The sequence below is a fragment of the Psammomys obesus genome, unplaced genomic scaffold (assembly GCF_907164565.1).
Source record: "Psammomys obesus unplaced genomic scaffold, mPsaObe1.curated_primary_1811, whole genome shotgun sequence".
NCBI classification, from domain to species: Eukaryota; Metazoa; Chordata; class Mammalia; order Rodentia; family Muridae; genus Psammomys; species Psammomys obesus.
The window spans coordinates 13,197,169-13,222,186 of record NW_026586173.1 but is presented as its reverse complement, the minus strand read 5'-3'; the positions used below and the strand labels follow the sequence as shown (position 1 = coordinate 13,222,186).

The following is a 25,018-nucleotide window of genomic DNA, read 5'->3' as shown; positions in this document are numbered from 1 at the left end:
AGGACAACTTTTGGCTCTTGGTTCTTTCCTCCCACCATGTGTGTTCCAGGGATGAACTCCGGTTGGCCCAGTGGCAAGCACCCACTGAGCCCTATTGCCAGCTTCGTGGCCAGCTTCAAGCCAGCATTTGACCCCTGACTTAATGAGCCACCTTCCAGCATGCTTCCATTCTGCCCGCCACGTTCAGAACTTTAGGGGGTACCAGGATGTTAGTTCCAGGGGGTGTGCTGCCCTGCCTGCTCTTCTCACTTCTCCCCCTCTCCCTGCTTGAGCTGAGCTGGCCACGGCCTGGCGTTCATTTCACAGCTGAGCCTACTGAGCCGACTAAGCCGATAATGGGGATCGGGTTGGCAGAAGCCACACCCGGCCAGCCCTGAGCAGTGGTAGCTGTGTGGCCCGGGTCAGCGGTACCACAGCATCCAAACAACCTCGAGGACTGGCCCAGTCAGGAAAGGGGAAGTCGGGAAGGAGAGCAAACAGGAGAGGCAGGGCTGGCTGAGCCGGACCTTCTCTCTTCCTCTCCTGGCTCCTTCTGTGGGTCTGTTTCTCACTCTTGGTTTCTCCTTCGCCCTCACTCTTTCTCTTTTCCACTGCCTCCCTCCCCTCCAACTCCCTCTTTGTAACTGGCCCCCTCCCCAATCACATACAGCTGAGGTAAGGATTGGTCAAAAACACAACTAAAGCCACTTGCTCCTCCACCCTGTTGGCCTCCAGCTGGGCCCCTGGGCTCCAGTCACAGTGACAGATGCCTGGGTACTGGTGACAATAGGGCATTGAGTGGCTAGTAGCTATGCACGGCAAGTCAGGGCCACCACGTGGTGCAGACTGAGCCTGCTATTTCCGAGCCCTTCTCCTTCTACTTCTACCAGGGCCCTCCCTGTCCCCATCCATCCCCTCACTTCCTCCAGGGCTAGCCTCACGCTATCTCTTCTTGAGGGTCCTCACTACCACCAATGGGAATTCCGGGCCTCTAGGCCCCGCTGGAACCTCTTACCACACCCTCTTCTCTTTTTCCCCTTCTTTTCAAGCAGAACAACAGATGAGGGGGGAACTACGGGGTGTTACATTGTTGTAGAGGTTCTGAGAGTCCCCAGGCTGGGCCTGGGATGCTACCTCCCCGTCCTCAGACCTGGAGGAGCACCTTGAGGCCCAGAGATGGTAAGGATCCAACCTGAGGTCACACAGCAAGATGAGCGCTTGGGAAGGCATGGGGGAGGTGGTTCTTTCTTAGAGGCAGGTGGGCTGGTCCCGGGGCCCAGGAGAGAGGAGACCCAACATGGACTACTGAGCTTCCCGACCCCCACTGTGCTCGCCGGGACTCGAAAAAGAGGCCGCTAACAACACTCGGTGTTCAGAGACACACGGGAAGAGATCTCGGAAGAGCAGAAAAGGTAGGCTGGGCGCGGGGAGCAGACAAAGGACGCGCGGCGGCGCGGGGAGCTAGTCGCTCAGGGAGGCGGGGGTGGAGCCAGGGTGCGGTGAGCACTGGCCAGCCCCGCCCCGGGACACGCCCGGGCTGCCGGGTGGAGGTCCGAAGGCTCGCTCGAGGCCAGGTCCTGGGGGCCTCTGGGCGGGGCCTGGATGGGCGTGGCACGACAGGGCGTGGCACGCCGGGCGGGGCCCTGAGTTGGGGAGCTGACCAGCTCCGAGGCTGCTGAAAGCGACTGTGCGCCGGCCGGGCGGTGCGAGTTGCGGGCGCGTTCAAGGTCATCCCGCGGCCCGGAGCCCTGGCCGGGGGAGGGCGCGTGCAGCAGGCCCTATGGGGTGCTGCTGCAGCCCCAGATCCCCTCACCCAGAGGCAGCGGCCGGGGGACGGCGAGCCCCCCTCCCACACCTCCCCCCGCAGCCCCAAGGCCCCGCGCGAGGCTACGGCCCCGGCGGAGAGACAAAGAGACCACGGCGACGGCCGCGAAGGCCTCGGGGCGCCCCCTCCTCTTCCCCTCCCCGCTTGCCGCAAGGTCGACGGGGCTCGAGGACGAAAATGCCCGCCTCTCGGGTGCGGCCAGGGCCTCGGGCAGCGCGATCCGACGCCACTCCGCCTCTCCATCCCTTCCCCCCCCCCCCCCCCCCCCCCCCCCCCCAACCCCCCCCCCCAAAAAAAAGCTCTCAGAGAATGCCGTGTGGCCTCTGCTCGGACCAACAGCAGGCGATCGCGGCCCGCGTCCTCCTGGGCGGCCTGCGGGTCTGGGCCTGGGATGCTGGAAGCATCCTCCGCCGCCGTGGCCCCTCCCCCACAGCCTTCCAGAGAGGGGCCACCCCGACCTCCAGGCGGCCGAGGGTCCCCGCATACAGCCCGGCTCTCCAAAGCCTCGCAGGCCAGGCCCCACTCCCCAGAACTCCGGATGAGGCTCTGCCCACTCTCAGGCCCGAGGCGCGGTCCTACCCCCCCACTCAGGCCTAGCTAGGCCTGGTCCTACCCCCCCACCCCGCCGCGTCTCCGTGGAGCCAGCCCCGGCCCCTCCCTCCCGTGTTCGTCTCGCGGCGACAAGGGAGTACCTACAGTGACCATTCTTGTGTGCCCGGCGGGCGCGGTCCGTATCGAGGGCGGCTCCGGGGGTCGTGCACTCCTGGGGGGGCGCCTGGTGCTCACGCCGGGGTCCCGCCCGGGCGTCTGCGGATGCTGCAGAGGCGGAGATGGAGCCGGCGGCGCCCTCGAAGGCCGGGGACTGACCTGGGGATGCGCGCGCCGACGGCCGGGCCCCCGGCGGCAGGTGGATGGAGGGAGCGGGCGCGCGATGGAGGACGCCCGGTGCGCGGCCCCGCGGGGCCCGGAGAGATGGCCCTTCCCGACCGAGATGTCGGCAGCTCTGCCTTGTGCGGCGGGACGTGTGTCCGGCCTGTCCGGCCTGTCCGGTGCCGGGTGCCGGGTCCGCTGCTCACGCCCGCCCTCCCTCCCTCCCTCCGGCCCGCGCTGCGCGCTCCGCGCTCTGGGTCGCACCGCCGCCGCCCCCAGCCCTTTATAGCGGCAGCTGCCAGCGCCGGCGTCGCTCATTGGCTGGGACGCCGGGTCTCCGCCTCCTCCCGGCTCCCGACGGCGCGGCAGGTGGAAGCGAGTGCGCGCCGGCCTGGACTCGGCACGCCGAGAACAAACAGGCCGACGCCTCAGATTGCGGCGCGCCTGTGCCTGTGGACCCTGGGTCCTGTCCTGACAGCGTATGGGGGTACCCCTTCAGCTTTGCAGACCAACTGGGCTCCCCCCTTCTGTCCAGCACCCGACTCCGACGGGGTAAAAACAAAAAGCATCCGGTGGCCCAAACACAACCAGCCCCGGGCTGCTGCATCCGAGGTGTACAGTGACTGTCGTCACATGACCTCTGCTGATATTAGAAATAATATCAGGCGTCGGGAGCCGGGAGGATCGCTCATATTGTAGTCTAGCAGAGGCTACGCAGGACTCAACGCTGACCTGGGTTCCAGAGCAAGTTCCAGTCCGTTGTGTGCTACTTAGAAGACCCTGTGTCTTTTTAAGAAGTAAAAACAGAAAGAAAAAGAGAAAAAAGCAAAAGAAAACAAGGTGGGCACAATGGCACATGTTTGTAAGGCCAGTTTTGGGAAGAGAACCAGGGGATCAGGTGTTCAAAGCCAGCCTGACTTACATGAGACCCTTCCTCAAAAATAAAATAAAACAAAAAGCTGTAGGAAGCTGCGGAAATGCCCCAGTGGGAAAAGATTTTTGCCATGCAGGCCTGAAAATCTGAGGGTTTGTTGTTGTTTGTTTTGTTTTGGGGACGGGCTCCTCTGTGTAGCCCTGGTTGTCCTCTCTTGACAGACCATGGCAGCCTCCAACTCAGAGGTCATCTGCTTCCCCTAAGTGCTGGGATGAAAGACATGTGCCACCGTGCCGGATGGCAACTTGAGTTTGATTCCTGGAACCTATGTAAAGGTGGAAGGCGAGAACCAGCTCTTCCAAGTTGTCTTCTGACGTCTGGGCGCGCGCGCGAGCGCACACACACACACACACACACACACGAGCAGAAGTGGTAGTAGTAGTTTAAAGTGGGCTGGAAACTGGTTCGGCTGCTAGTGCACATGAATCCCGGGTCCCATCCCCAGCACAAAAACTTGGCGTGAGGCTGCAAGCTTGTAATCCCAGCACTGGGGATGCTGAGGCAGAAGGGTTAGAAGTTCAAGGTCATCGTCAGATAGATACATAGTGAACTCCAGCCCAGCCTGAGCTACACAGCCCTTGTTTCAAAACAAACAACAAAACCAAACAAGAACAGCAGAAGAAAAGAAACGTGGACGCGAGGAAGTGACTAAGTGGTGAGGATGGCTCTGCTTTATCAACTGTGGAAGAAACTAGCCCTGGTGGGTTTTGATTGCTCCAAAAAATCTAGAGTTCAGAAAGGGGGCGCGGGGGGCCTTCCCTGGAGGGGGGATGCCACGCTGCTCTGAAGCGGGTAAAGAGGTTTGTGCTAACGGTTCTTTATGATCCATCCGCACTGAAGAGATCATAGACCAGGTCTCCAAACCTGCGTAAGCAGGGCTGGGCAGTCCTACTTATCGGCTACCGTCTCGTTCTGGTCGTGCGATTGGTCGTCCTGTGGAAGCACTCCTTTACGAAAGGGCACCTCCCTTAATGCTTCCGTTTCCTGGGGCAGGATGGGGCTCGAGCAAGGCTTCAGCACCACAGACAGCGGTTTGACCAGGTGGAAAAGCGCTGCTGGTCTAACCCGAGTCACAGGAGCTAGCCTAATATCACCCGTTTTGTTTTTACATTTTTAAATTTATTATTTTTAAATTTATCATTTATAGGACATTCTGCCTGCACACCAGATCTCACTATAGATGGTTGTGAGCCACCATGTGGTTGCTGGGAACTGAACTCAGGACCTTTGGAAGAACAGGAGTGTTCTTAACCTCTGAGCCATCTCTCCTCTGAGCCAAATCTCCCGTTTTTATTTTTTTAACAGTGTGTTTACATGTGCGTGCCCCGTGGTGCATGTGCGTAGGTCAGAAGACAATTTTCAGAATACAGGCCTCTTTTTTCGCTGGGTGGGTCCCAGGAATGGAACTCCAGTGGCCAGTCTTTGGGAGCAATGGTTTTCCCCATGAGCTGTCTTGGCGGCCCTATTATTCTTGCTCTCCCCTTCAGGAGGTGGCTTGTCAGGAGTGCGAATCAGCCGGATTTACCCAATCAGAAATGGCTCTCGAGAAATCCAATTGCAAGAAGCCCTGGAGACTGAGCCAATGAGAGCGCACACACTGAGGACGCTCCCTCGCTGGAAAGGGCGGGCTCTCACAGGGACCCACGCAGCAGGGGCGGTGGCTAGAGCGTCCCCGTGGCTCCTCTGGAGTTCGTCGGGCCACCCAGCTGCGGAAGCAGTGCCTCCCCCAGAGGACAGCTCAGCCCCGCCCTGAGCTGCCCCCACAGTCCCCTCGGCTGGCAATCGGTGTCTGCAGCCAGGCTACTCCCGGGGCAAAGGCCCCATCGCCGTTGCCATGGAAACTGCCTGTCCCCCACGGCACGAGCAGGAGCAGCGGCTTTTGGAGCGCTTAGAGTCATTCTGCACCGGCCGGTGGAGCCCCGAGTCCCAAATGGGAGCTGAGTCTCGTTGCCACACCACCCACCGGGACCAATCTGCGCGTGGTGCGGCAGGGTTCCCCAGGGCACGTGCTAGAGCTCGCGGCTGTGCGGCCCTGGGTCACGTGGCAGCAACTACCCCAGCCGACACACTGCTCGCGCACCACCTGGTGGCGGCACCTCCTTCCCGCGAGTCTCCCTGCACGCCTTGGGTGCACTCACTCGTTCTGCTCCCCCACCCCCCGCGGCGTCCTGCCCCAGGACCACACCGAGCTGTTCTCCCACACAAGGATGGATTCTCTTTGTCATTCTGGCTCAAGTGCAAAAGCCACCTCCTTAGAGATGCCCCCTCCCTTCCTAACCCAACCCATCCTGCCATTCTCTGCCCAGTGCTTGTCTCCAGTGCAGATGGCTCGTTTTGGGGTTTCCAAGTGTTTGTTCAACAGCTCAGCAAACCCCGCAGGCCTCTGGGCCAGGAATGAATATTCTGTGCGACATGGGAGGTGTGAGCATCAGGACTGTGGACCCCTACCCCACCCTGTGGAAGAACTTCACAGGAAGAGTCCCTGTTGGCTAGCCAAGGGCGGCTACCCCCAACCCAGCCTCCGTGGGGAAGGGACGGGTGAACTGTCCACAGAGGGGTGCTCTGCCCCCAGAATTACCCAGGCCTAGGGAAGGGCATCTCCCTCTTCACTTTAATCTGTTCCGAGCTCTCCACACAGTGCAGCAGAGCAGTCCCAGGGGCCAGCTCCATGGGAGGGAGGGGATGGGGAGGGTGGGGACCTGCCCAGGGAGGAGTGGGGACCGCTCCTTCCGGCCAGCGGTCGGGGAAGCCCCCGTGGTCGTCTCGGGCTCTGACAGGTCTGGACATAGCGTCCAAGAGTACAAATAAATAGAGGCTGAGGTCCGCGGAGGGGCGGCCGGCGGTCAGGCGGGCTTGTGGTCCGGGTGGCTTTTGAGGGTGTGGAATTTGACGCTGTCCAGCTTCTCGAAGCGCTTCCCGCAGCGCTCACAGGTGAAGTTGTACTGCACCTCGGCCGTGTGCTTCTTCATGTGCCAGTTGAGCGACGCGCGCTGCCGGCACTGGTACCCGCAAATCTCGCACCTGTGTGGCGGTGGAGGGGCCCGGGCCGGTCACCGCGGGTGGAGCCTCCCTGCGGCCCGCTCAGGCCCCCTCCGCCCCGAGCGCCCCCGTACTCACTGCAGGGGCGTCTCCCCGGTGTGCGTGCGCCGGTGCACCTCCAGATGGTTCTTCCTCTTGAAAGACTTGCCGCAGGTCTCACAGGTAAACTCTCGGACACCTGCAGGGGGCAGCGCCTCAGCAGACCACCAGGAGCAAGCTCCCCCACCCCACAGCCCTGGCGCCTGCTGGAGTGACAGCAACAAGAGGGCTGTGATTCCTGTCACAAGGTGTCAACTGCCCAGCTAAGATGAGCTCGCGTGTGACCAATGCTGGAGCCGGGACAACTGCACATGAAAACCAGTACCCGAACGGGTATGAATGTGGGATTTTCTGGTACAGCCCAGGCCTCCTGAAGCCTGGGATTCACACATGTGCACTACACCTGGCCTGAGGGTCCCGGCTGGCAGGGCCTGACCTGAATGGATGATCATGTGTCGCCGCAGATGGTTGGACAAATAAAACTTCTTGCCACAGCCAGGGTGAGGACACACTTTGGTCTTCCCTTTTCGGTGCACGAGGTTGACGTGGTTCTAGGGGTAAGAGGTGCAGCAGTGTGTACCACAGGCCCACCTGGGGGCTCTTAAAGCAGGGAGACATGCAGGGCACCAGGACTTAAGCCACAGTCAGCCTAGACCGGACCGTGGAAGAGGCATCCTACTGCCCTGCCTGGGCAGGAGCACTGGGGTCAAAAGGCAGCTTTCCCAATCCTGGCTCCGGGCTCCAGTTAGCCGTGGCAGGTTCCTGCTGCTAGCCCAATACACGAGAAACCCGAGGCTCGGCCACAGCGTTGGCTGCCGCCTCACAGGTGCTGCACTGCCCTTGGGGACTTGATTCATTTTGTTTTTGCTCTTTCATTCTTTAACCCATGAGAACAGCCTAGGTGCTTTAATGAATGCTCAGCAAATTCAAGGGTCTGCTGGTGCTGCCTTCCGTGTGCTGCCATGAGGAAACCCCACTTTGCCCCTAGGGTATATGCTATCCACACTACAGAAGGCAAACTATGGGAAAAGAGTTCTAATTGCATAAAGATCTGGGGCGCCAAGCTTGGCTAGATCCTGGGACTGGGGTAGTCCTCCTGTGGGAAACCAAGAGGGTGCTGGGAGATGCTGGTCAGACCAGGTGGCTATGCCTGGTGTCTGCAGAGAGGGCTGAGGCAGCCGGAAGTCCTGCAAGGGCAGCTGGGATGAAATGAGCTCATGGGGGCTGGCCCTGCACCACCAACACCTAGAGAGTCCTCCGTGCAGCCACATGGGCCAGGCCAGCTAGACCAGCAACAGGCCTGCCTAGAGGGCGGCCTCACCTGGAAACTGCTGAGAGCCACATACACCTGGCTGCAGCCCTCATAGGGACAGTGGAACATCTCCAGCAGGCCATCAGCGTCCATCACCCGTGACCGCTTGCTGCGCCGTCTCCTGGAGAGAAGGGGCCTGTGGCATCAGGGTGCCAGTCCCCAGTCCCCAGTGTTATAAGCCTGCAGCTGCCCCTTGCCCTTGGGCCCACCCATACATTCTAGCACGCACTTCTCCGGCTCCTTAGGAATCTCGTAGATAATGGCGGACATGTCACTGCCATCCAGCTCCTCGCCATCCACATCTGCCTCTGTGTTCTCGGGGATGGTGGCTGCCAACTCGGCCAGCTCTGGGGCCCCTGAATCCTCTTTCTCCTCCTTGAGCATATACAGGTCCTCCTTCTCTACGGGGCGACACGGGGCGCTGTCTGTGGGGAGAAAGCTGTCAAGAAGCTCACTTCGAGGGCTACTTCTTCCCCTCTGCCACCCCTCCCAACCCCTGCCAGAGGCCACAGTGGCACCCCCAGACCTCTCTTGGTCTCAATGCTGGCTATGGAGGTGGTGTCCACGGCGCTGTGCTGGGTGCCCTCGGGCTCCGTCTGCGTGTAGGCTGCCACACCCTCCATCATGGCACAGGATACCTCCTCACCCAGGCCGCTGCTGGGAGTGCCACTGCCAGCAGCCACATTGAGGTGGATGCCCTCGGCTGTGAGGGTGTCATAGCCAGGACCAGCAATGATGATCACCTGGGAGCCAGGCACCATGCCTGACACTGGGCAACTGGCCACCACCTCACCCAGTGCCTCTTGGGGCATGTTTTCAAAGAGGGTGCCGGGACCAGTGCCCACTTGCATGGGCACAGGCACACACACCACTGTCTCCAGGGCCTCAGGTCCGCTGCCTGCAGGGTTTTGGCACAGAGGGGTGCCCTGCTCAGCCAGGCTCTCCACGTGGTGGACATCAAAGGGGATATGAACTCCTTCCTGAGTGATCAGCCCGCTGCTGCCTGTGGGGCTGGTGGGGGTGATGGCTGCAGTGGCAGCCGCTGAGGTTTTGGCTGGCTGGGCCTCAGGAGGCTCCTCCGAGTCAGAGCTGGAGCTAGAGCTGGATGAGTCAGAGCTGCCAGCCACCAAGCCATTGCCCACTGCAGAGAGAGAAAAGAAGACGGTTACTAGCCGGGAGGTGGCTCAGCCTAAAGGGCTTGTAAGCACACAAGGACATGAGTTCCAGCCCCAGAAGCCATGTGAAATACCGTGCTGGGAGTCGGAAAGATGTCTCAGCAGTTAGGACTTACTGCTCTTGGAGAGGAATAGGGTTCAGTTCCCAGCACCCATACGGTGGCTCAATCCAGTCTGTAACTCCAGTTGAAGAGGACTTGACACCTCTTTGGCCTCCATGAGTACTGAACACGTGTACAGGCAGACTAAACACTCATGTGCATAAAATAAGAATCTTGAAATTGCTACGTGTCGACTGGTGAGATGGCTTGGTGGTTAAAGGCATTTGCCAAGCAAGTCTGGCTACCTGAGTCTGGTTTCTGGAACCCACATGTGGTCTGAGTGGTAAATGTTCCCATAGGCTCAGGCATTGGAACACTTGTCCCAGTTGGTATCATTGTTTGGGGAAGTTTAACTTGTACAGCCTTGTTGAAGGAAGTGTATCGCTAGGGCCGAGATTTGAGGTGACACTGCCTCATTTGTTTTTCACTTGCTCTCTGCTTGTGTCTGCAGTTGAAGATAAAAGCTCTCAGCGTCATTCTCTGGCTGCCACGCTTCCCACCAGAGGGACTCTTACCCCAGAACTGTCAGTCAGAATAAATTCTTTCTTCCAGCAGTCTCTCTTGGTCATGCTGTTTTATCTCAGCAACAGAAAAGTGACTAAGAAGCCTGGCCGTAGTGGTGCACACCTTTAATCCCAGATCTTGGGGGGCAGAGGCAGGTGGATCTCTCTGAGTCTGGGGCCAGCCTGGTCTGCACAGTGAGTTCCAGAACAGCCAGGACTACACAGAGAAAGAGAAACCCTGTCTCAAAAAACCAACTAACCAAACAAACAAAACAAAACACACACAAAGAAAAACTACTCTACTACATAATACATTATGTAGGTGGAAGGAATCAACACAGTTGTCCTCTGGCCTCCACACACTTGCCCTTGTAATCCTCCCCGCAACGAGCCACACACATGCTACATACACACTACATGTTCATACTAGTAACACCTAAAACAATTCTAAAATGTCAGGTCAGGCTTAGTGGTACACACGTGTGAGCCCCACCCCCAGCACTGGTGAGGCAGACAGGAGGGTCCCTGAGTTCACCGACCAGACAGCCTAATGGAGAGCCCCAGGCCAGTGCGGAAGCCTGTCTCAAAGGAGGCAGATGACACCGTCAAGGATGACACCCAAGGTTACCCAGGGCCTCCACCCCCACTCACGTGAAAACATATACACCTTGGGGGGAGGGAGCTCCTGTTGGAATTTATGTGTCACCAGGAACAAGGTACTGTGACTCTCAGGGCCGAAGCCAGTGGTCCCTTCTAGGTGCCTATACCACCTGACTTGGCTGGCTGCACTCAAATCACCACAGAGCCTCTCTGCTAGGCCCTCACATTGCTCCTCCCTGGCCTCTCTAGCTTGTTTTACTGCTGTTTGGAGACAGTGTCTCACTATGTTTCCCTTGTTCACCTGAAATTCATGTGAGGACCAGGGTGGCCTTGAACTCACAGAAACCCACCTGCCTCTGGCTCCCAAGTGCTGGCTGGGATCAAAATCATGTGCCACCATACCCAGCACCAGTGCTGACTCTCCACACTAGTTAGATTCATGTCAGATGCTGTCATTTCAATTAATTCCACAGGATTCGGAAGCAATCTACCTGGAGCAGGCTTCTAGGGCTCTGCCACAAGACTCTCTCCACTTCTGATGCCCGTGGAAAGCCCTGGACCTCTGTCTGTCTGTCTAGGTATCAGCTGGGAATTCCCATGATGCCGCTTTCAGTGGCCATGAGCTGCTGGGATGACTCATGGATTCCTGGAAGCTCTCCCTTCAGCCTGCTTCTGCTCACAGCTTTATTATGAGGTATAACTCAGCAATGGTCAGAGGAGAGCAACACTGGAGTCAGACCCTAGCTCCTGATGACAGACTCCAATTCCTGCACCCCTCAGAGTGCACTTCCATCTCAGCACCATCATGCGCCCACGCCACCAAAGCTGTCTGCTCACTACTCCAGAGCCTCACCCCCTCATTATTTTATTGAGGGGGTGCAGAGGCCAGAGGTCTTCAGCCTCACCCCCTCATTATTTTATTCTCAGATTTCTTTATTTGAGGTAGGGACATCATGTTGTGCATTGTGGAGGTCAGAGGTCAACTTGGCTCTTTCCCTCCATCATGTAGGTCCTGAGGACAGAACTGAGGTCATCTGGCTTGGCAACAAGCATCTGTACATATTGAGCTATCTCACTGGTTGGCACTCAGCTTTGCTGTGGGTGCCGAGGACCCAAACTCATGTCTTCATGCTTGTACAGCAAGCACTTATTGACCAAGCCATCTTCCCAGCCTCAGAAGAGCCTTCATGAGCAAACTTCTTCCCTGAGGGGTGGGTGTTCACTCTTTTAGATGAAGAGCCTCCGTCCAGCAGCTCTGTAGATGACTGACCCAGAATCAGCTAACTAGCATAGATTCAGGGGTATTCCAAAGAGCTCCTTGTTAAAGTGGACCCATATGATCTACAAACCCACTGTTATCAGGGCTGCTGAGATGCCCCAGCTTAGGGTTAAAGTGCACGTGTGCTCACCCACAGGACCCAAGTTCCATTCCCAGGTTGCTCACAACAACCTCTAACTCCAGCTCTAAGATACACACACACACACACACACACACACACACACACACACACTGATAAAGTAAAAATATATCAAGAAGAAACTACTTATTGTATGACTAGTTTACAAAAAAGAAAAATACTCCTACACTCGGGGAATTCTAAGGATGTTAGAAGTTTGTTCAGAGGAGATTGGTTCTAGAACTCCAAGCGGACATCAAAATTCTCAGAAGATGCAGTATCTGTGGGCTGGAGAGATGCCTCAGTGGCTAAGAGCACTGGCTGCTCTTGCAGAGGAGCAGAGTACAGCTCCCGGCATCCACATGGCAGCTCACAACTGCCTCCACAACTCCAGCCCTGGGAATCGGAGACATTCTTCTGGTCTTTACAGGCACCGGACACCATGTGGTGCACATATGTATGCAGGCAAACACTCATCCTTTTTTCTCTTGGCCCATGTTTTTCCTAGGTAGCCCCAAGCTGTTCAGCAGTCACTCTGTAGACCAGGTTGGCCTTGAACTTGCAGAGATACACCTGTATCTGCCTCCCAAGGGCAGGGAGCAGAGGTGTGCAGGTGTGGGTCCCCATGCCTAACATTAGTTTTTAACGCAGTGCCTGCAGGCTGCCGCGGGAGCTCAGCTGGTAGAGCACTTGCCTAGCACACACAGTCCTCCCCAGCACTGCATAAATGGTGGGATGCGGTAAGTCCAGCACTGGGGTGCTGGGCTGGAGGATCAGAAGTTCAAGGTCATCCTTGGCTTTAAGGTGAGTTCAAGGCTAGCCTGGGATATATGAGAATCTGTCTCAAAAAAATAAATGGGGGGGAGGGGGAGGGGAAGGGGCTGGAGAGATGGCTCAGAGGTTAAGAGCACTGGCTGCTCTTCCAGGGGAGCTGGGTTCAATTCTCAGCAACCACATGATGGCTCACAACCATCTATAATGAGATCTGGTGCTCTCTTCTGGCCTGCAGGTTTACATGCAGACAGAACATGGTATACATATACATAATAAATAATTTTTTTTTTTTTAGTACAAAAAAAAAAAAAAAAAAGCAGGGAAGTTGGGTGTGGTGATGTACCCTTTTAATCCCAGCACTTGGAAGGCAGGAACAGGTAGATCTCTGAGTTTGAGGCCAGTCTGGTCTACAAAGTAAGTCTAGGACAGCCAAGGCTACAGAGAAACCCTGTCTTCAAAAAGCAAACAAACAAACAAACAAACAAACCAAAACACTAGGCCTGAGGCTCCGAGTTTGACCCCAAGAATCCCCATGGTAGAAAGGTGACCAAAAACCGCCATTAAGTTGTCCTCTGATGTTTACTGACATCCACAATGGTGCCATGCCTCACACAGTCTCCTCAACGAGTAAACGAAATAAAAAACAAAATGTTAGCCTTCACAGACCCTATATACATTCTTCCATTTATTTGCCTTAAATCATTTATAATATGACACAGTACAGACTACTCTTTCGATACGTCTTGTTTCAGAAGCAAATAAACAAAAGAAAACAGAAGAAAGTAAGGGTTAAGCATCTCAACAAAGCAGACAGTAAAAGGAACTCCAAAGAAAAGAGGTCCATACAGTACTGTCTGCGCAGTGCCTGAGTGAGTGACTGTGCGTAGACACCAGCAGTGAGTAAAGGGCCTGCGGGTGCAGAGGGCAGCTGTGTTTACTGTGCGTGTGTGCACGTCCATGTATCTGCATGTGTGTGCACACATGCACAGATGTGGAGGCCAGAAACAAACTTTGTGTTTCTTCATCACTTCCTGCCTTATTCATTTATTTTTATTTTGTTTTTTACATCAGGGTCTCAGTATGTTGTCCTGGCTGGCCCAGAACTTACTATGCAGCCCAAGCTGGCCTTGACCTCACAGCAATCTGCCTGCCTCTGCCTCTGCCTCTCAAGTGCTGGAATTAAAGAGGTGTGCCACCATGCCTAGTTCCAAATTAATTTGGAAGAGAAGATCTCTCCCTCAATCTGGAGCTCACCATTTTGGTTAGATGGGCTGGTCAATGAGTCCCAAGGTGTCTCCTGTCCTCATCTCCCCACTGCTGGGATTACAGGAGTGAGAAAGGGGACCTGGCTTTTTTGATTTATGTGCTGGGAACTGAGCTCATGTTCTCATTCTTGCAGAGCAAGCACTTTACCAACATAGCCATCTCCCCAGCTCCTGAACAGTTTCTAGTTTTGTGACCCCCAAAGGCTATGCCAGTGTCCTGGTGACTATCCATTCACGAGGAGCCCGGCCTCCCAACTGAGGCCCAACTTCTTGGTACTAAACCCTGTCTGTTGCCCCCATCTCAGAATCCACTCAGAGACACTGGGATCTTCTCACCTAGATTTTCTTGCAACAGAACCTGTGCTATTCACAGGTGTCCCTGTCTCACAGGGGGACAGTTCTCTTTCCCGTGGCTCAAGCCAATGTCCTGGGGCTGTCCTTGACTCTCTCACACACTTCCAATCTGTCAGCAAAACCTGTTGGGACTGCGTCCAAAAATCCATCCACCCACAGCCCAACTGTCTCTCCTCAATCCCTACAGATGCTGGTCATGGCCTCAGCAACCCTGTGACAGAGGCAGCTTGGTCCCCAGCTCCTGAAAGCCTGCTCATCACTTTTTGTGAGAGAGAGGCTGGCTGTTCCCAAACCAAGCTCTTCCTGCTGCCCACACACACCCTGATGGTGTTTATCTCCCATGTCTGCAACAGGTAGATATGGTCCGGCACTGGTTCCAGCCAGCAGAGCAGTAGATACGGTTTCCCTTGGGCCAAGCTTCCACCTCCCTGCCCCTACCTGCCAGCCAGCCAGGCCCAGGAGGATAGAGCCACAGGACAAAAAGAGCCTGAGTCCCCTGGTACAAGGCAGCAAGAGGGTTAGGTTAGGTTTGTGAGAAACAACTTAGAGTGCCACACAGTAATAAGGGCTGTGATGTAGCCAGTGGGATGACTTGAAGGGTATGTGCTTGTCACCAAACCTCTGACAACCTGAGTTCCATCCAGAACCACATGGTGCAATGACAGAGCTGACACTGCAAGCTGCCCTCTGACCTCAACATACATGCTGTTACATGCTCACCACATACCTACTCACACACACAAATAAAAATTTTCTTTGTTTTTTGTTTTGTGTGTGTGTATGTGTGTGTGTTTCGAGACAGGGTTTCTCTGTGTAGTCTTGGCTGTCCTGGACTCGCTTTGTAGACCAGGCTGGCCTCAAATTAACAAATATCTGCCTGCCTCTGCCTCCCCAAGTGCTGGATTACAGACATATGCCACTGCAACTGGCTACAAATAATTTTTTTAAAGTTAGAAAGCTGCCGGGTGTGGTGGTGCACGCTTTGATTCCAGCACTCAGGAGGCAGAGGCAGGCAAATCTCTCAGTTCCAGCCTAGCCTGGTCTACAGAGCTAGTTCTAGGAAAACCAGATCACACAGACAATCCCTTCTTGAAAAACCAAAAACAAAACATAAAAGTAAAAAAGTCCTAGTAAGTGCCACTTCAGCGCCAGGTCTCCTTTCTGTAAGTGCTCTGAAGGCACTTGGTGTATCTCTGCGGCCCCCGCTGCATGTGCTGAATTATCTCCCTGCCTCTTGACTTCATTTCCTCTCTAGGTCTCCCACTCCAGAGACATTAGACAAGTTCTGGCCTCAGGGTCTTTGCACTTGGAATCCCAGCTGCCAGAACCTTTTCCGAGGGACTGGTTGGGGCTGCAGGCAACTCACTGACTTTCCCAGAGAGGCACCTGACCACCTGTCTCAAACAGCCTTTTTCCCTGAGTATTTGACGCTGCACTAATGACTTTGCTTACTGCCTGCTTCTATCCTAGAACAGAAATGCCTAAGAGGGGCCAGAGAAGGGGCTCAGCAGTTAAGAACATGTACTGCTATTGTAGAGGTTCTGAGTCCAGTCCCAACACCCATGCCAAGAAGCTTCATACCTGTAGCACTAGCTCCAGGGGATCAGATGCCTCTAGCCTCTAGCCTCTAGCCTGTAGCCTGTAGCCTGTAGCCTGTAGCCTGTAGCCTCTAGCCTCTAGCCTGTAGCCTCTAGCCTTCTTGGGCACCTGAACTCACATGTGTGCACGCACACACAAGGCCCCTGGGCAAAGCATCCCTCCCACTCCTAGAAGGCCACCACCAGTAAGCCAAGGGGTCAACATGTCAATCAGGTATTTGCTATTAAACTCTACACTCTGAAGAGATGGGAGCCATGAGTGACCGGGACTTTGACTATGCCCATAATAACTGGGCATGCTGGCTGAGACTCTTGAGTTTTATGGCTCCAGAGCCTGGGTTGCCACCTATTGCAGCTGTGTGCATGGCCTGCCTTCACAGCACCACTATGGGCCACAGAATCACTGCCGCCAGCCTAACTGGCATTGGGGCTATTTACTAGGAAACAGACCTAAAGGGTAGATGAGGTTCTGGGTTTTGTTTTTGTTTTGGCTTCTCAGTAGCCCTTGGGACATGGCTATGGCTTAGCTAAGTGTTTACCAAAGGCTCCTATTTTAAAGACATGGTCCCCCAAATGGCAGCATTAGCAGGTGGTGGAGCTTTTAACAGGCAGGCTGAGCCTGAGGACTCAGGTCCCAGGTTGCCATGAAGGAAGCTACGGGACCTCAGCCCACTCTGGCTTGTTCTGATGAAGGCTATGGCGAGTGGCTCTTTTCTGCAGGCACTCCCACTGTCACTATCCCTAACATCAGGTTCCAATAGCGCCAGAACCTCTGAAACCTAGATAAGCCTGTTCTCTTTCTAAGCGAACTGTTTTGGACATTTATTACAGTGACAGAAAGCTGACTCACAAAGGAGACACTGCCCTGATTCAGGGGCTGCAGAGTGGTTGGGAAAAGAAATAGGCCTTCCTGTCACCCGTAACTTCTCAGCCCCCACCAACTTCCTGAAAGAGATGTAATCACACCAGGCCTGGGGGCGCCAGTCTGTGACCACAGATATTCATGAGACTGAGGCAGAAAAATCAGTAGTTCAAAGCCTATTGGCACTATAAAGTGAATTCAAGGCCAGCATGGGCAACCTGGAGCCCCATCCCCAGCTCCCAAAGAGCTCAAGGGTAGAATACTGCCTAACACATGTAAGGGTCTGGGTTCTAGCCCATGCCTACCAAGAAAACAAGTGTCTATGTGCTTCTGGACTTCATTCACAGTTCCAGCAGAAGGTTCTCAGGCTGACTCCAGAGAGGTGGCATGGCCACCCCACGCATGGACCAAGGTAGGGAGAGGTGCTTGGGGAAGAGGCCAGGATAGGAGCAAACCCACTTCCTTACTGCTGCCTGGGCAGATATGGCTAATGGATCACAGGACTCATTCCCAAAAGCCCAATTTTTATGGAGGTCAGTGTTGGCCTGGGGTGACACAATCAGTCTAAGAAGATACCAGATCGACTAGTCCCAATCCTGCTGCGTTTCCTTAAGAGCTGTATGGCAGGACAAATGACAGAGTTATGGGAAGATTCAGGTGGCCCAGGACAGGGCCTCCAGTGGGGCACATTGAAGGAGAAGTGGCAGGTGAAGGAGGGCAGGGTGCTAACCAAAAAGCACAGGACACCTGCCCTCTGGAGACTGGCCAAGGCCCAGTGGGGTGGCCGTGGGTGTGGGCCCACCAGGAGTACTTCTCAGCCCAGCTTCCCCTCAGCCAGCTGGGATGCCACCTGCTTGGTGACGCCTGCCAGCACAGACTTAGCCCTGATGACTAGCTCCACCCTCAGGCCTGCAACATTACTTGGCAACTGGCCCTATAGGCCTGTCAGTGATGCCAAGTCCTGAGGTAGCACGCAGCATCCTCACTGCCCACACCAGGATGTACTTGGGCCTTCCTAAGAGTCCCTCTCAGCTTCCGTGGGCACCAAGCCCAGTGTGATTCGTGTGGGACAGGAGAGAGGGGAGGAGATAAAAATGTGGCAGACTCAGGGAGCAGTGGGTGGTGGTGGTGGAGGCAGGGACAACAGTGGGAATAGATAATCAAGAACAGGAAAGAAGCTTGAGTATGGCCCAGGCCTGTAATCCTAGCTGCTTGGGAGGCTGAGGCAGTAGGATTTCAAATTCAAATTCTAGGTTCACTTGAGCTACAGAGTCCAAGGCCAGCTGCTTAGGTGACTTAGTAAGATTGTACCTCAAAATTAAAAGTAAAAAGAATGCTGAAAGGGGCTGGGAGGTGGCTCAGAGGTTAAGAGTACTGTTTGCTCTTCTAGAGGACCAAGGTTTAGTTCCCAGCACCCACATGAGCTCACAAGCATCTAGAACTCCAGTCCAGGGAATCCAACCCTTCTTCTGACCTCAAAGGCACTGTGGTGCACAGACACGTGCCAACAAATACACACAAAATTTAACCCAACACACCTAAAACTTAAAAAATGAAAAAAAATTAAGGGCTGACAAAGGGAAGTGTGGATGAGGATGTGTGGCTCAATGGAAGAGCACCTACCTAGAATCTTCCAGGGAGGAGCTAAGGGCATGGTAGAACCACGTGGTAGAGCCCGGCCTAGAATATGCTACGAGGGCTAGGCTTTCCATGCACATCTGCAATCCCAGTATTGGTGGGATGAGGTAGAAGGCTGTCCAGAACTCAGGACCAGATGGGCCATATCAAGACCCTGACTCATGGAAGGAGAACAGGGCTGTGTGTGGTGGTGCACATCTTAATCCCAGCACTCAGGGGGCAGAGGAATGCCAGAATGGTCTAAAATTGCAAGCTCCAAAATAACCAGAGCTACACAGTGCGACCCTGTCCCAAAACCAAAACCAAAACAAAACAAAAAAACCGCATAAAATCTTTAACACAAAAAGAAAACCAGTAACCCCACTTATGGGGCCTCCTGAAAAAGCTGAAGGAAATGAAAACGTTGTTAGTCTGCAGGAGGACAGGATTCTGCTCAGGTTGGCTGGGACTCAAAGGCTTCCAGTCTGCAAGGGGCTTGGCCAGGCCATGGTCTTAAAGCCACCAGTGCCATAGTCCTGGCTCACTGAGGCTGGGGCAGCCCAGGCTGACCCACCTGGGAAGTGGACAGAGGCTCCGAAGCCTGTAGACCCACCTTTGTCACTGTCGGGCTCTGAGTCGCTGAGGGGCTTGAGCGGAGAGTGAAGGTCCTGGAAGTAGCGGTGTCCAGCCTCACACTGCCACACTGCCGTTGTGTAAAGGCCGAAGGTAGGGTCAAGTTCAGCCAGGTGCGGCTCATATGGGCAGCGGTGTTTGTGGTCCTCATACCAGATCACCACATTCTTCAGGCAGTTCACGTTGCGCCGCCGCCCTGAGGACACAGGGCCTCAGGTGGATGTGAGAACAGGTGCTCCACTTCCCCTGGGGCCAACAAATCCCACTCCCACTACGCGGAAGAGGAAACTGCGGCTTGGAGAGGTGACACAACCTAGAGCTAACTAGGACCTGGAGCTAGCAGGGACTGTCCTTGGCTAAGTAAAGTCAGACAGGTAATGGAGACCAGCACAGGCTGGAGCCACAACAACTGGTGGCTGTTTCTTTTCTTCTCTTTTTTTTTTCCTTTCTTCTTTTCTTTTCCTTTCTTTTTTTTTTTTTTTTTAAGATAGCTTTGAATTCACACAGACCTGCCTGCCTCTGTCTCTCCAGTGCTGGCATTAAAGGTGTGCACCAATGCTCAACTTTTAGCTCCTTTTGGGATTAAAGATGTGTGCCACTATGCCCAGCTGTTTCTTACTAAAAATCATCCTGCCGGTGGGCAGCAGTGGTGCAACCTTTAATCCCAGCACTTAGGTGGCAGAGGCAGGTGGATCTCTATGAGTTCCAGGCAGGTCTGGTCTACCAGAGCTAGTTCCAGACCAGCCAGGGCTACACAGAATAACCCTGTCTTGAAAAACAAAAAACCAACAAGAAAACAACTCAAAACCAAACCAAAGTCTTCATCCTACAGTCCTAGGAAGTCTCCCTTGGGCCTTCACGGTGCCATCTACAGCCATGAGGGGGCGCCAGGAGAGCAGGACATGTCCTCTCTCAGCTCAAAGAGGATGGAGAGAGGCAAGTGCCAGGATGGCCAGCAAGGCCATACAGCACTGCCAGGTCCCACGTCCTCCCTTCCATCTCCCTCTTCTCTTCACTCCCTCTAGCTACATGGCCTCTTTGCTGTCCTTCAAATGAGCTAGGCATGCCTCGGGCTTTGCACAGGCTATGCCCTGTTTCTCCAGGTAACAGCCTTGCTCAGTGCCTTCATTCAGATGCATGTACCCCCTTTTCAGAGGCCATCTTTCCAGTCATTCTAGCCACCTTTGGTTTGTTTGTAACAGCACAAAGAAGCTGCTTGTGGCCATCTATTCAGATGCCTCTTGCCTGTCTTTCCCACAATGGCAGAGACATCAACAAGTTTTGCTTCCTTGGGGCTGGCTCGGGCAAGAGCTCCCAAACAAGGTGAGGGTGCTTGAGGGTAGGTACAGCAGAGCCAGACTGCCTGCATTCAGATCTTGGCTTTGCCACAATCTGGCTGGGCAGCTCTAAGTGAGTGGCCAGTGGAGAACCAGGATTCCACCTTTGGGGACTGCCAGGAAAGCAAGAGGGAGCAAAGAAGACTCAAGGGCACTGAGGAAGGCCGGGGCCTAGACAGCATGATGGGGGTGGGGCTAAAAGGAAGCGAGGCTGTAGAAATGTGCCCATGGTCTCTGTCCTGGTGAGAGCCATGTCAGTGACATGACTTCCACGCTGCTCCATTTCCAGTCTGGCACTCCCTAGCCCTTTGGGGCTGCACAGTAAAGATTATAGCTCACTCAAGCTGGGAATGAGAATGGCTAATCCTTAAACAGCCGGGTCTGAGTCCAGCCTGGAGTACAGGGCAAAACCAGGCAGAGAAAACAGTGGGCTGTCAAGATGGTTCGGTGAGTTGGGGTACATGCTGCCTGACCTCCCAGGCCCGATACTCAGAACGTATGTATAGAAGGCAAAAGCCAGCCCCTACAAGTTGTTCTGATTCCCAACCTGTGAAGTGCACACACGTGTGTACATACAAAAAAGGGTAAATACGTGTAAAAACAATTTTTCAGGTGGGGAGCCAGGGATACGGCTTAGTCATCGGGCACTCACTTGTATGCACAAAGCCCTGGGCTCCATCACTAGCCCCACATGAACTGTACTGACGGCACACACCTGTCAGCCTAGCACTGTGGGATACAGGCCACCTCTGCTATGGAATGAGTCTGAGGCTAACCTGAGCTACATGAGCCCTTTACATCAAAAAAAGAGGCAGGGCAGGGCAGGGCTCACTGCCACCGGGTGGCTCTCTCTCAGACCACCCTGCTAGGCACGATGGGGATCCAAAACCTAAGAACTTGGCAAGGCACTGAGGGCATGCTAAGCAGGGCCTGTTTAATGCAACCCACCTGGTACACGACGCACTCTGCCTCTAGCAGGCAGAGCAGGGCCTGGCCCTTCTCCCTTCCAACCATGTAGCAAAGGGCCAGAGATGGTGCCTGGCCACTTGTAGGCTATGCTCTGCCTGTGCTCCCACCCCTCTCCAGGCTGCCGCTCCACTTACTTTTTTTCCGCTTTGGCTTTTTGGGGACCTGCTCCCAAGGCTTCCTGCAACACAGAGAGAGGTGGTGAAGGTGACTAAGGGGCCAAGCTGGGCCCAAGTCCTGGCCTGGTAGAAAAACGACAGCAGTTCATCTGCTCTGTGATGGCATCTGAACGTCTGTTGTCCTGTTCCCTCTCCAGCAGTCTGGGCTTGGGTAACTGCCATTGTCAGCAGCCCCGAATGGAGGTTTCTTAGCATTACTTAGCTCAGAAGGTCCCAGATAGATGGGATATGGGAGAGTGGGAAGAAGGCTAAGAGGGCACCATGACCTCTACCCTGTGGGACACATGCCCTGTGCAGAGTCAGCCTCTGTAGCCACAGATTCCACCAACCATCACTGACAACGTTAGTGAGGAATGGGGGTGCATGGCTGTCTCCCCAGCACTCAGAAGGCAAAGGTGGGAGGATCATGAATCGAGGCCAGTCTAGGCTGTATCAAGAAGTCAAGGCCAGCTTAGGTTAAAGAAAAAATAATACGAAGAAAATACTGGCGTGCATGCCTAGGATGCTCAAAGCCTGGAGTTCCTTTTCATGAACCATATAAACCCTCCATGGCAGCTCATGCCTATAATCTCAGCACTCAAGAGGCAGAAGGACTATTCCAAGTCCCTCCTTCCTGGCTTGCCAGTGCCTACTCTTACTCCTCATGCTTCAGGGAAAGAGTTTGATTCGTAAGAAGAATCTGTGTTATGCTTATTTATTTACAGGGATAAGGAATATGCCACAGTGCTTGTGCATGGAAGGCAGAGGATAATTTGCAGGAGTCAGTTTTCTCCTCGGACCACATGTGTCCTGGGGATCAACTAAGATCATCAGGCTCGGGAAAAATGCCTTCCTCTGAAGTGCCGGGATTAAAAATGTGCAATGAATCTAGAGCTTCATGCACAATAGGCAACCTACTGATGGCACCATATGCCCAACTAGTATTTGAGTGAGTGTGTATGTGTGAGTGTGTGTGTATAAGTGTGTGTATGTGTGAGTGTGGGGGGGGGCAGAGCTTTTCACAGGTTAGGCACCACTGAGCTATACCCCTTGCTCCTGGCTGGTTACTGCCCCTCAGAATCAAAATGGGTTTTTGTTTGTTTTCTTTTGAGACAGGGTCTTTCTATGCAGCTCTGGCTATCCTGGAACTCAATATATAGACAAGACTGGCCTCAAACTCACATAGCTCTATCTGCATTTGCCTCCAAAGTGCTGGAATTAAAGGCCTGTGCCACTATCCCTGGATAACTTTTGAAAAATGATTTTACTATTTCATGTGCATAAGTTTTTGCTTGCATTTATGTCTCTGTAACAGCCTTGTGCCCGGTGCCCATCGAGGTCAAAAGAGGGCATTGGATCCCTTGAAACTGGAGCTACAGATGGTTGTGAACCACAATTCGGGTGATTTGAACCAAACCCAGGTCCTATAAAAGAGCAACAAGTGCTCTCAACTACTGAGCTACCCTCTTCGGACCCTGAATCAACTCTGAATGAAGAGTCATTCAGATGCTGAGTGCAAACAAGAGAACAAGAAACACTGAATCCTCACGGTGGGCCAAGTCGTTTCTAAGTTCTGTGTTCTTAATTTGTGTTTTAATTGAGACAGAGTATCGTTCCATAGTCCTGGTGGGCTGGAACTGTCTGTGCAGACCAGATAGAGGTAACATCAAATAGGGTGTTCACAACATACAGCAGCTGACTGAGGAAGCCGAGGCGTCTCTCGTGCCTGAGCTTCCAGCTCTCTTTCCCACTGCAGGTATCTTTGCATTTCGGGGCAACAGCAGTAACCTCTGTTGGAAATGTTCCACCATCTCGCTGTTCTTAAGGGTACAGCAGTTTTTCTCATGGGTGGTTCTGCTGTTCCGTTCTCTCCTGTCACAGTTACAGGATCCAACCCTACCCAAGACACTGGAGGACACTGAGACAAAATGCTTGTGTCTCAAATAGAGAGGGGGCATCCGTACTTCCAGGGCCAGAACGGGCAAGAAGCGTGTGACAATGTACCAATATGTGGACAACTATAGTGTGCTGAGCCATTTATGATCTGAGTTTGATCCCTGGAACCCACACAGCAGAGAGGACCAGCTCTGCAATGCTGTCTTCCCACCTCTTCCTGTGGGCCTGCATACATCACACACATATGCATACAAACACACAATAATAAAATCTTAAAAGAGCCCTGATGGCAAGCCTGGCGCATGCCTTTAGTCCCAGCACTCAGGATGCAGAGACGGCAGATTCCTGAGTTTGAGGCCATCCTGAACTACAGAGTGAGTTCCAGGAAAGCTAGGGCTACACAGAAAAACCTTGTCTCAAAAAACAAACAAACAAATAAACATTACTCTTATGTCTAGACACCCAGGCCATGCTGCATACAGCACCCCTAACCCCCCTTGGCTTCCGGGGAGCAATTCAGCCAAGGGAAAGTCAGATTAAAAAAAAGAAAAAAAGGTCACTGGCCTAACTGAGGACCAGAGTCCTTCCTACAGTCTTTGTAAATAGCCCTAACACGGGAGTTGAAACTGAGAGGTGGCTGGACCGATGGCTCAGTCGTTAAGACCGTTTTCTGAACTCGCAGTGGGTCCAGGTTTGGTTTGCAGCACCCACGTGGTGGTTCACAACCATGTGTAAATCCAGTTCCAGGGTATCGGACACCCTCTTCCGACCTTTGCAGGCAGCAGGCATGCACATGGTACACATACACACAGGCAGGCACTCATACACAGAAAACCAGGGTGCCCAGCACCTGTCACAAGCCCCAAGCGAGACCTGCCAGACCCAAGACGGGTCAGTCAGAGCGCCTGGAGGCGGGCGAGGGGCGGGGCAAAGCTCGCATTGGGTAGTCAGCGGGCCGGAGGCGGAGCTGCGAGGCGGCGTGTGGAGGGGTCTGGGCTGCTTAAGCCCGAGACCTAGGCCGGCCTGGAGGCTGGGGGCGGGGCCCCGAGGCCGGGGGCGGGCCGGGGGCGAGGGGCCAGCGGAGGGCGGGGCCCCGAGCTCTCCTCCCCCTCCCTCCTCCCTCTCCCGGCCCGCGCCCCCTCACCCGTGGCGGCCGCTCCGCTGGCCACGCTCCAGCGAAATGAGGTAGGCGGCGAGTTTGGCGTCGCTCCAGCCGCTGCGGCGTCTCAGGTCCACCCAGGGGCCGTGCGCCTCGCCCAGGTACACGCGCCGCACGTCGTACTTCTTCCGGGACTCGAGCCGCCTCCGGGCCCGGTCGGACTCCGTGAGCCGCGGCCGGCCCCGGGCCTTCCTGCCCGCCGCGCCCTCCTCCGCCGCCGCCTCCCCGCTTGTGCCCGCCTCCGCCTCCGCCCCGGGCTCTGCAGCCCGCTCCGCCATCCCCCCCACCCTGGTTACCGGCCTCCCCCGTTGTTAAGAGCCCCGACCGGAAGTGGCGTGTCTAGTCTGCGCCGCCGGGAGATTTCTCACAGTCTTCACTGCCCGCGGCGCCAAACGGAGACAGTTAGCCGATGCTGCGCATGCGCCTGGTCTGGCTCAGGCCACGGAGGTGCACCCCAGTTACAGTTATTTGGGAAATAGAGGCAGCAGGATTCGGGAACTCTGGTTATCCTTGGCTGTCTCTTGATTTCTGGAGCAGTGTGATTAACGATTTTATTCTTAATGGGGCTGGAGAGATGGCTCAGTGGTTAAGGGCACTGGCTGCTCCTTCAGAGGACCCAAGTTCA

General features: G+C 54.8%; 2 protein-coding genes across 6 annotated transcripts in view; both read right to left on the bottom strand.

The window, feature by feature from the left end:
* The window catches only part of Elavl3 (ELAV like RNA binding protein 3), a 33,610-nt gene extending 30,707 nt beyond the window's left edge, over positions 1 to 2,903 (bottom strand). For all 3 annotated transcript variants that reach the window (XM_055601377.1, XM_055601379.1, XM_055601378.1), the window contains exon 1: positions 2,501 to 2,903. In XM_055601377.1, the coding sequence (XP_055457352.1) occupies positions 2,501 to 2,509 (9 nt within the window). In that variant the 5' untranslated portion in view covers positions 2,510 to 2,903. The remainder of the gene's footprint in view (positions 1 to 2,500) is intronic.
* A 2,936-nt stretch (positions 2,904 to 5,839) lies between these two features.
* Znf653 (zinc finger protein 653) lies at positions 5,840 to 25,016 on the bottom strand. 3 transcript variants are annotated; one of them, XM_055601269.1, is made up of 9 exons: positions 24,379 to 25,016; positions 21,318 to 21,361; positions 18,858 to 19,073; positions 8,525 to 9,139; positions 8,228 to 8,399; positions 8,008 to 8,119; positions 7,123 to 7,237; positions 6,726 to 6,825; positions 5,840 to 6,629 (listed from the first exon to the last, which is right to left on the bottom strand). In XM_055601269.1, exons 1-9 carry the CDS (start codon positions 24,669 to 24,671, stop codon positions 6,452 to 6,454), a joined length of 1,845 nt encoding a protein of 614 aa, XP_055457244.1. In that variant the 5' UTR covers positions 24,672 to 25,016; the 3' UTR covers positions 5,840 to 6,451. The 3 variants fall into 3 exon arrangements, with proteins under 3 accessions (XP_055457244.1, XP_055457243.1, XP_055457245.1); XM_055601268.1 differs by having other exon boundaries at positions 5,842 to 6,629; positions 8,228 to 8,423; XM_055601270.1 differs by lacking the exon at positions 7,123 to 7,237 and having other exon boundaries at positions 6,509 to 6,629; positions 8,228 to 8,423.
* Positions 25,017 to 25,018: the final 2 nt, after the last annotated feature.

Excerpts from the sequence above, each read along its gene's own strand:
- Znf653 (XM_055601268.1), bottom strand. The coding sequence starts at position 24,671 with ATGGCGGAGCGGGCTGCAGAGCCCGGGGCGGAGGCGGAGGCGGGCACA. Across the intron at positions 6,826-7,122 it reads ACACATGATCATCCATTCAG|GTGTCCGAGAGTTTACCTGT; the intron begins GTCAGGCCCTGC and ends TGCCCCCTGCAG. Across the intron at positions 6,630-6,725 it reads ACCGGGGAGACGCCCCTGCA|GTGCGAGATTTGCGGGTACC; the intron begins GTGAGTACGGGG and ends ACCGCCACACAG.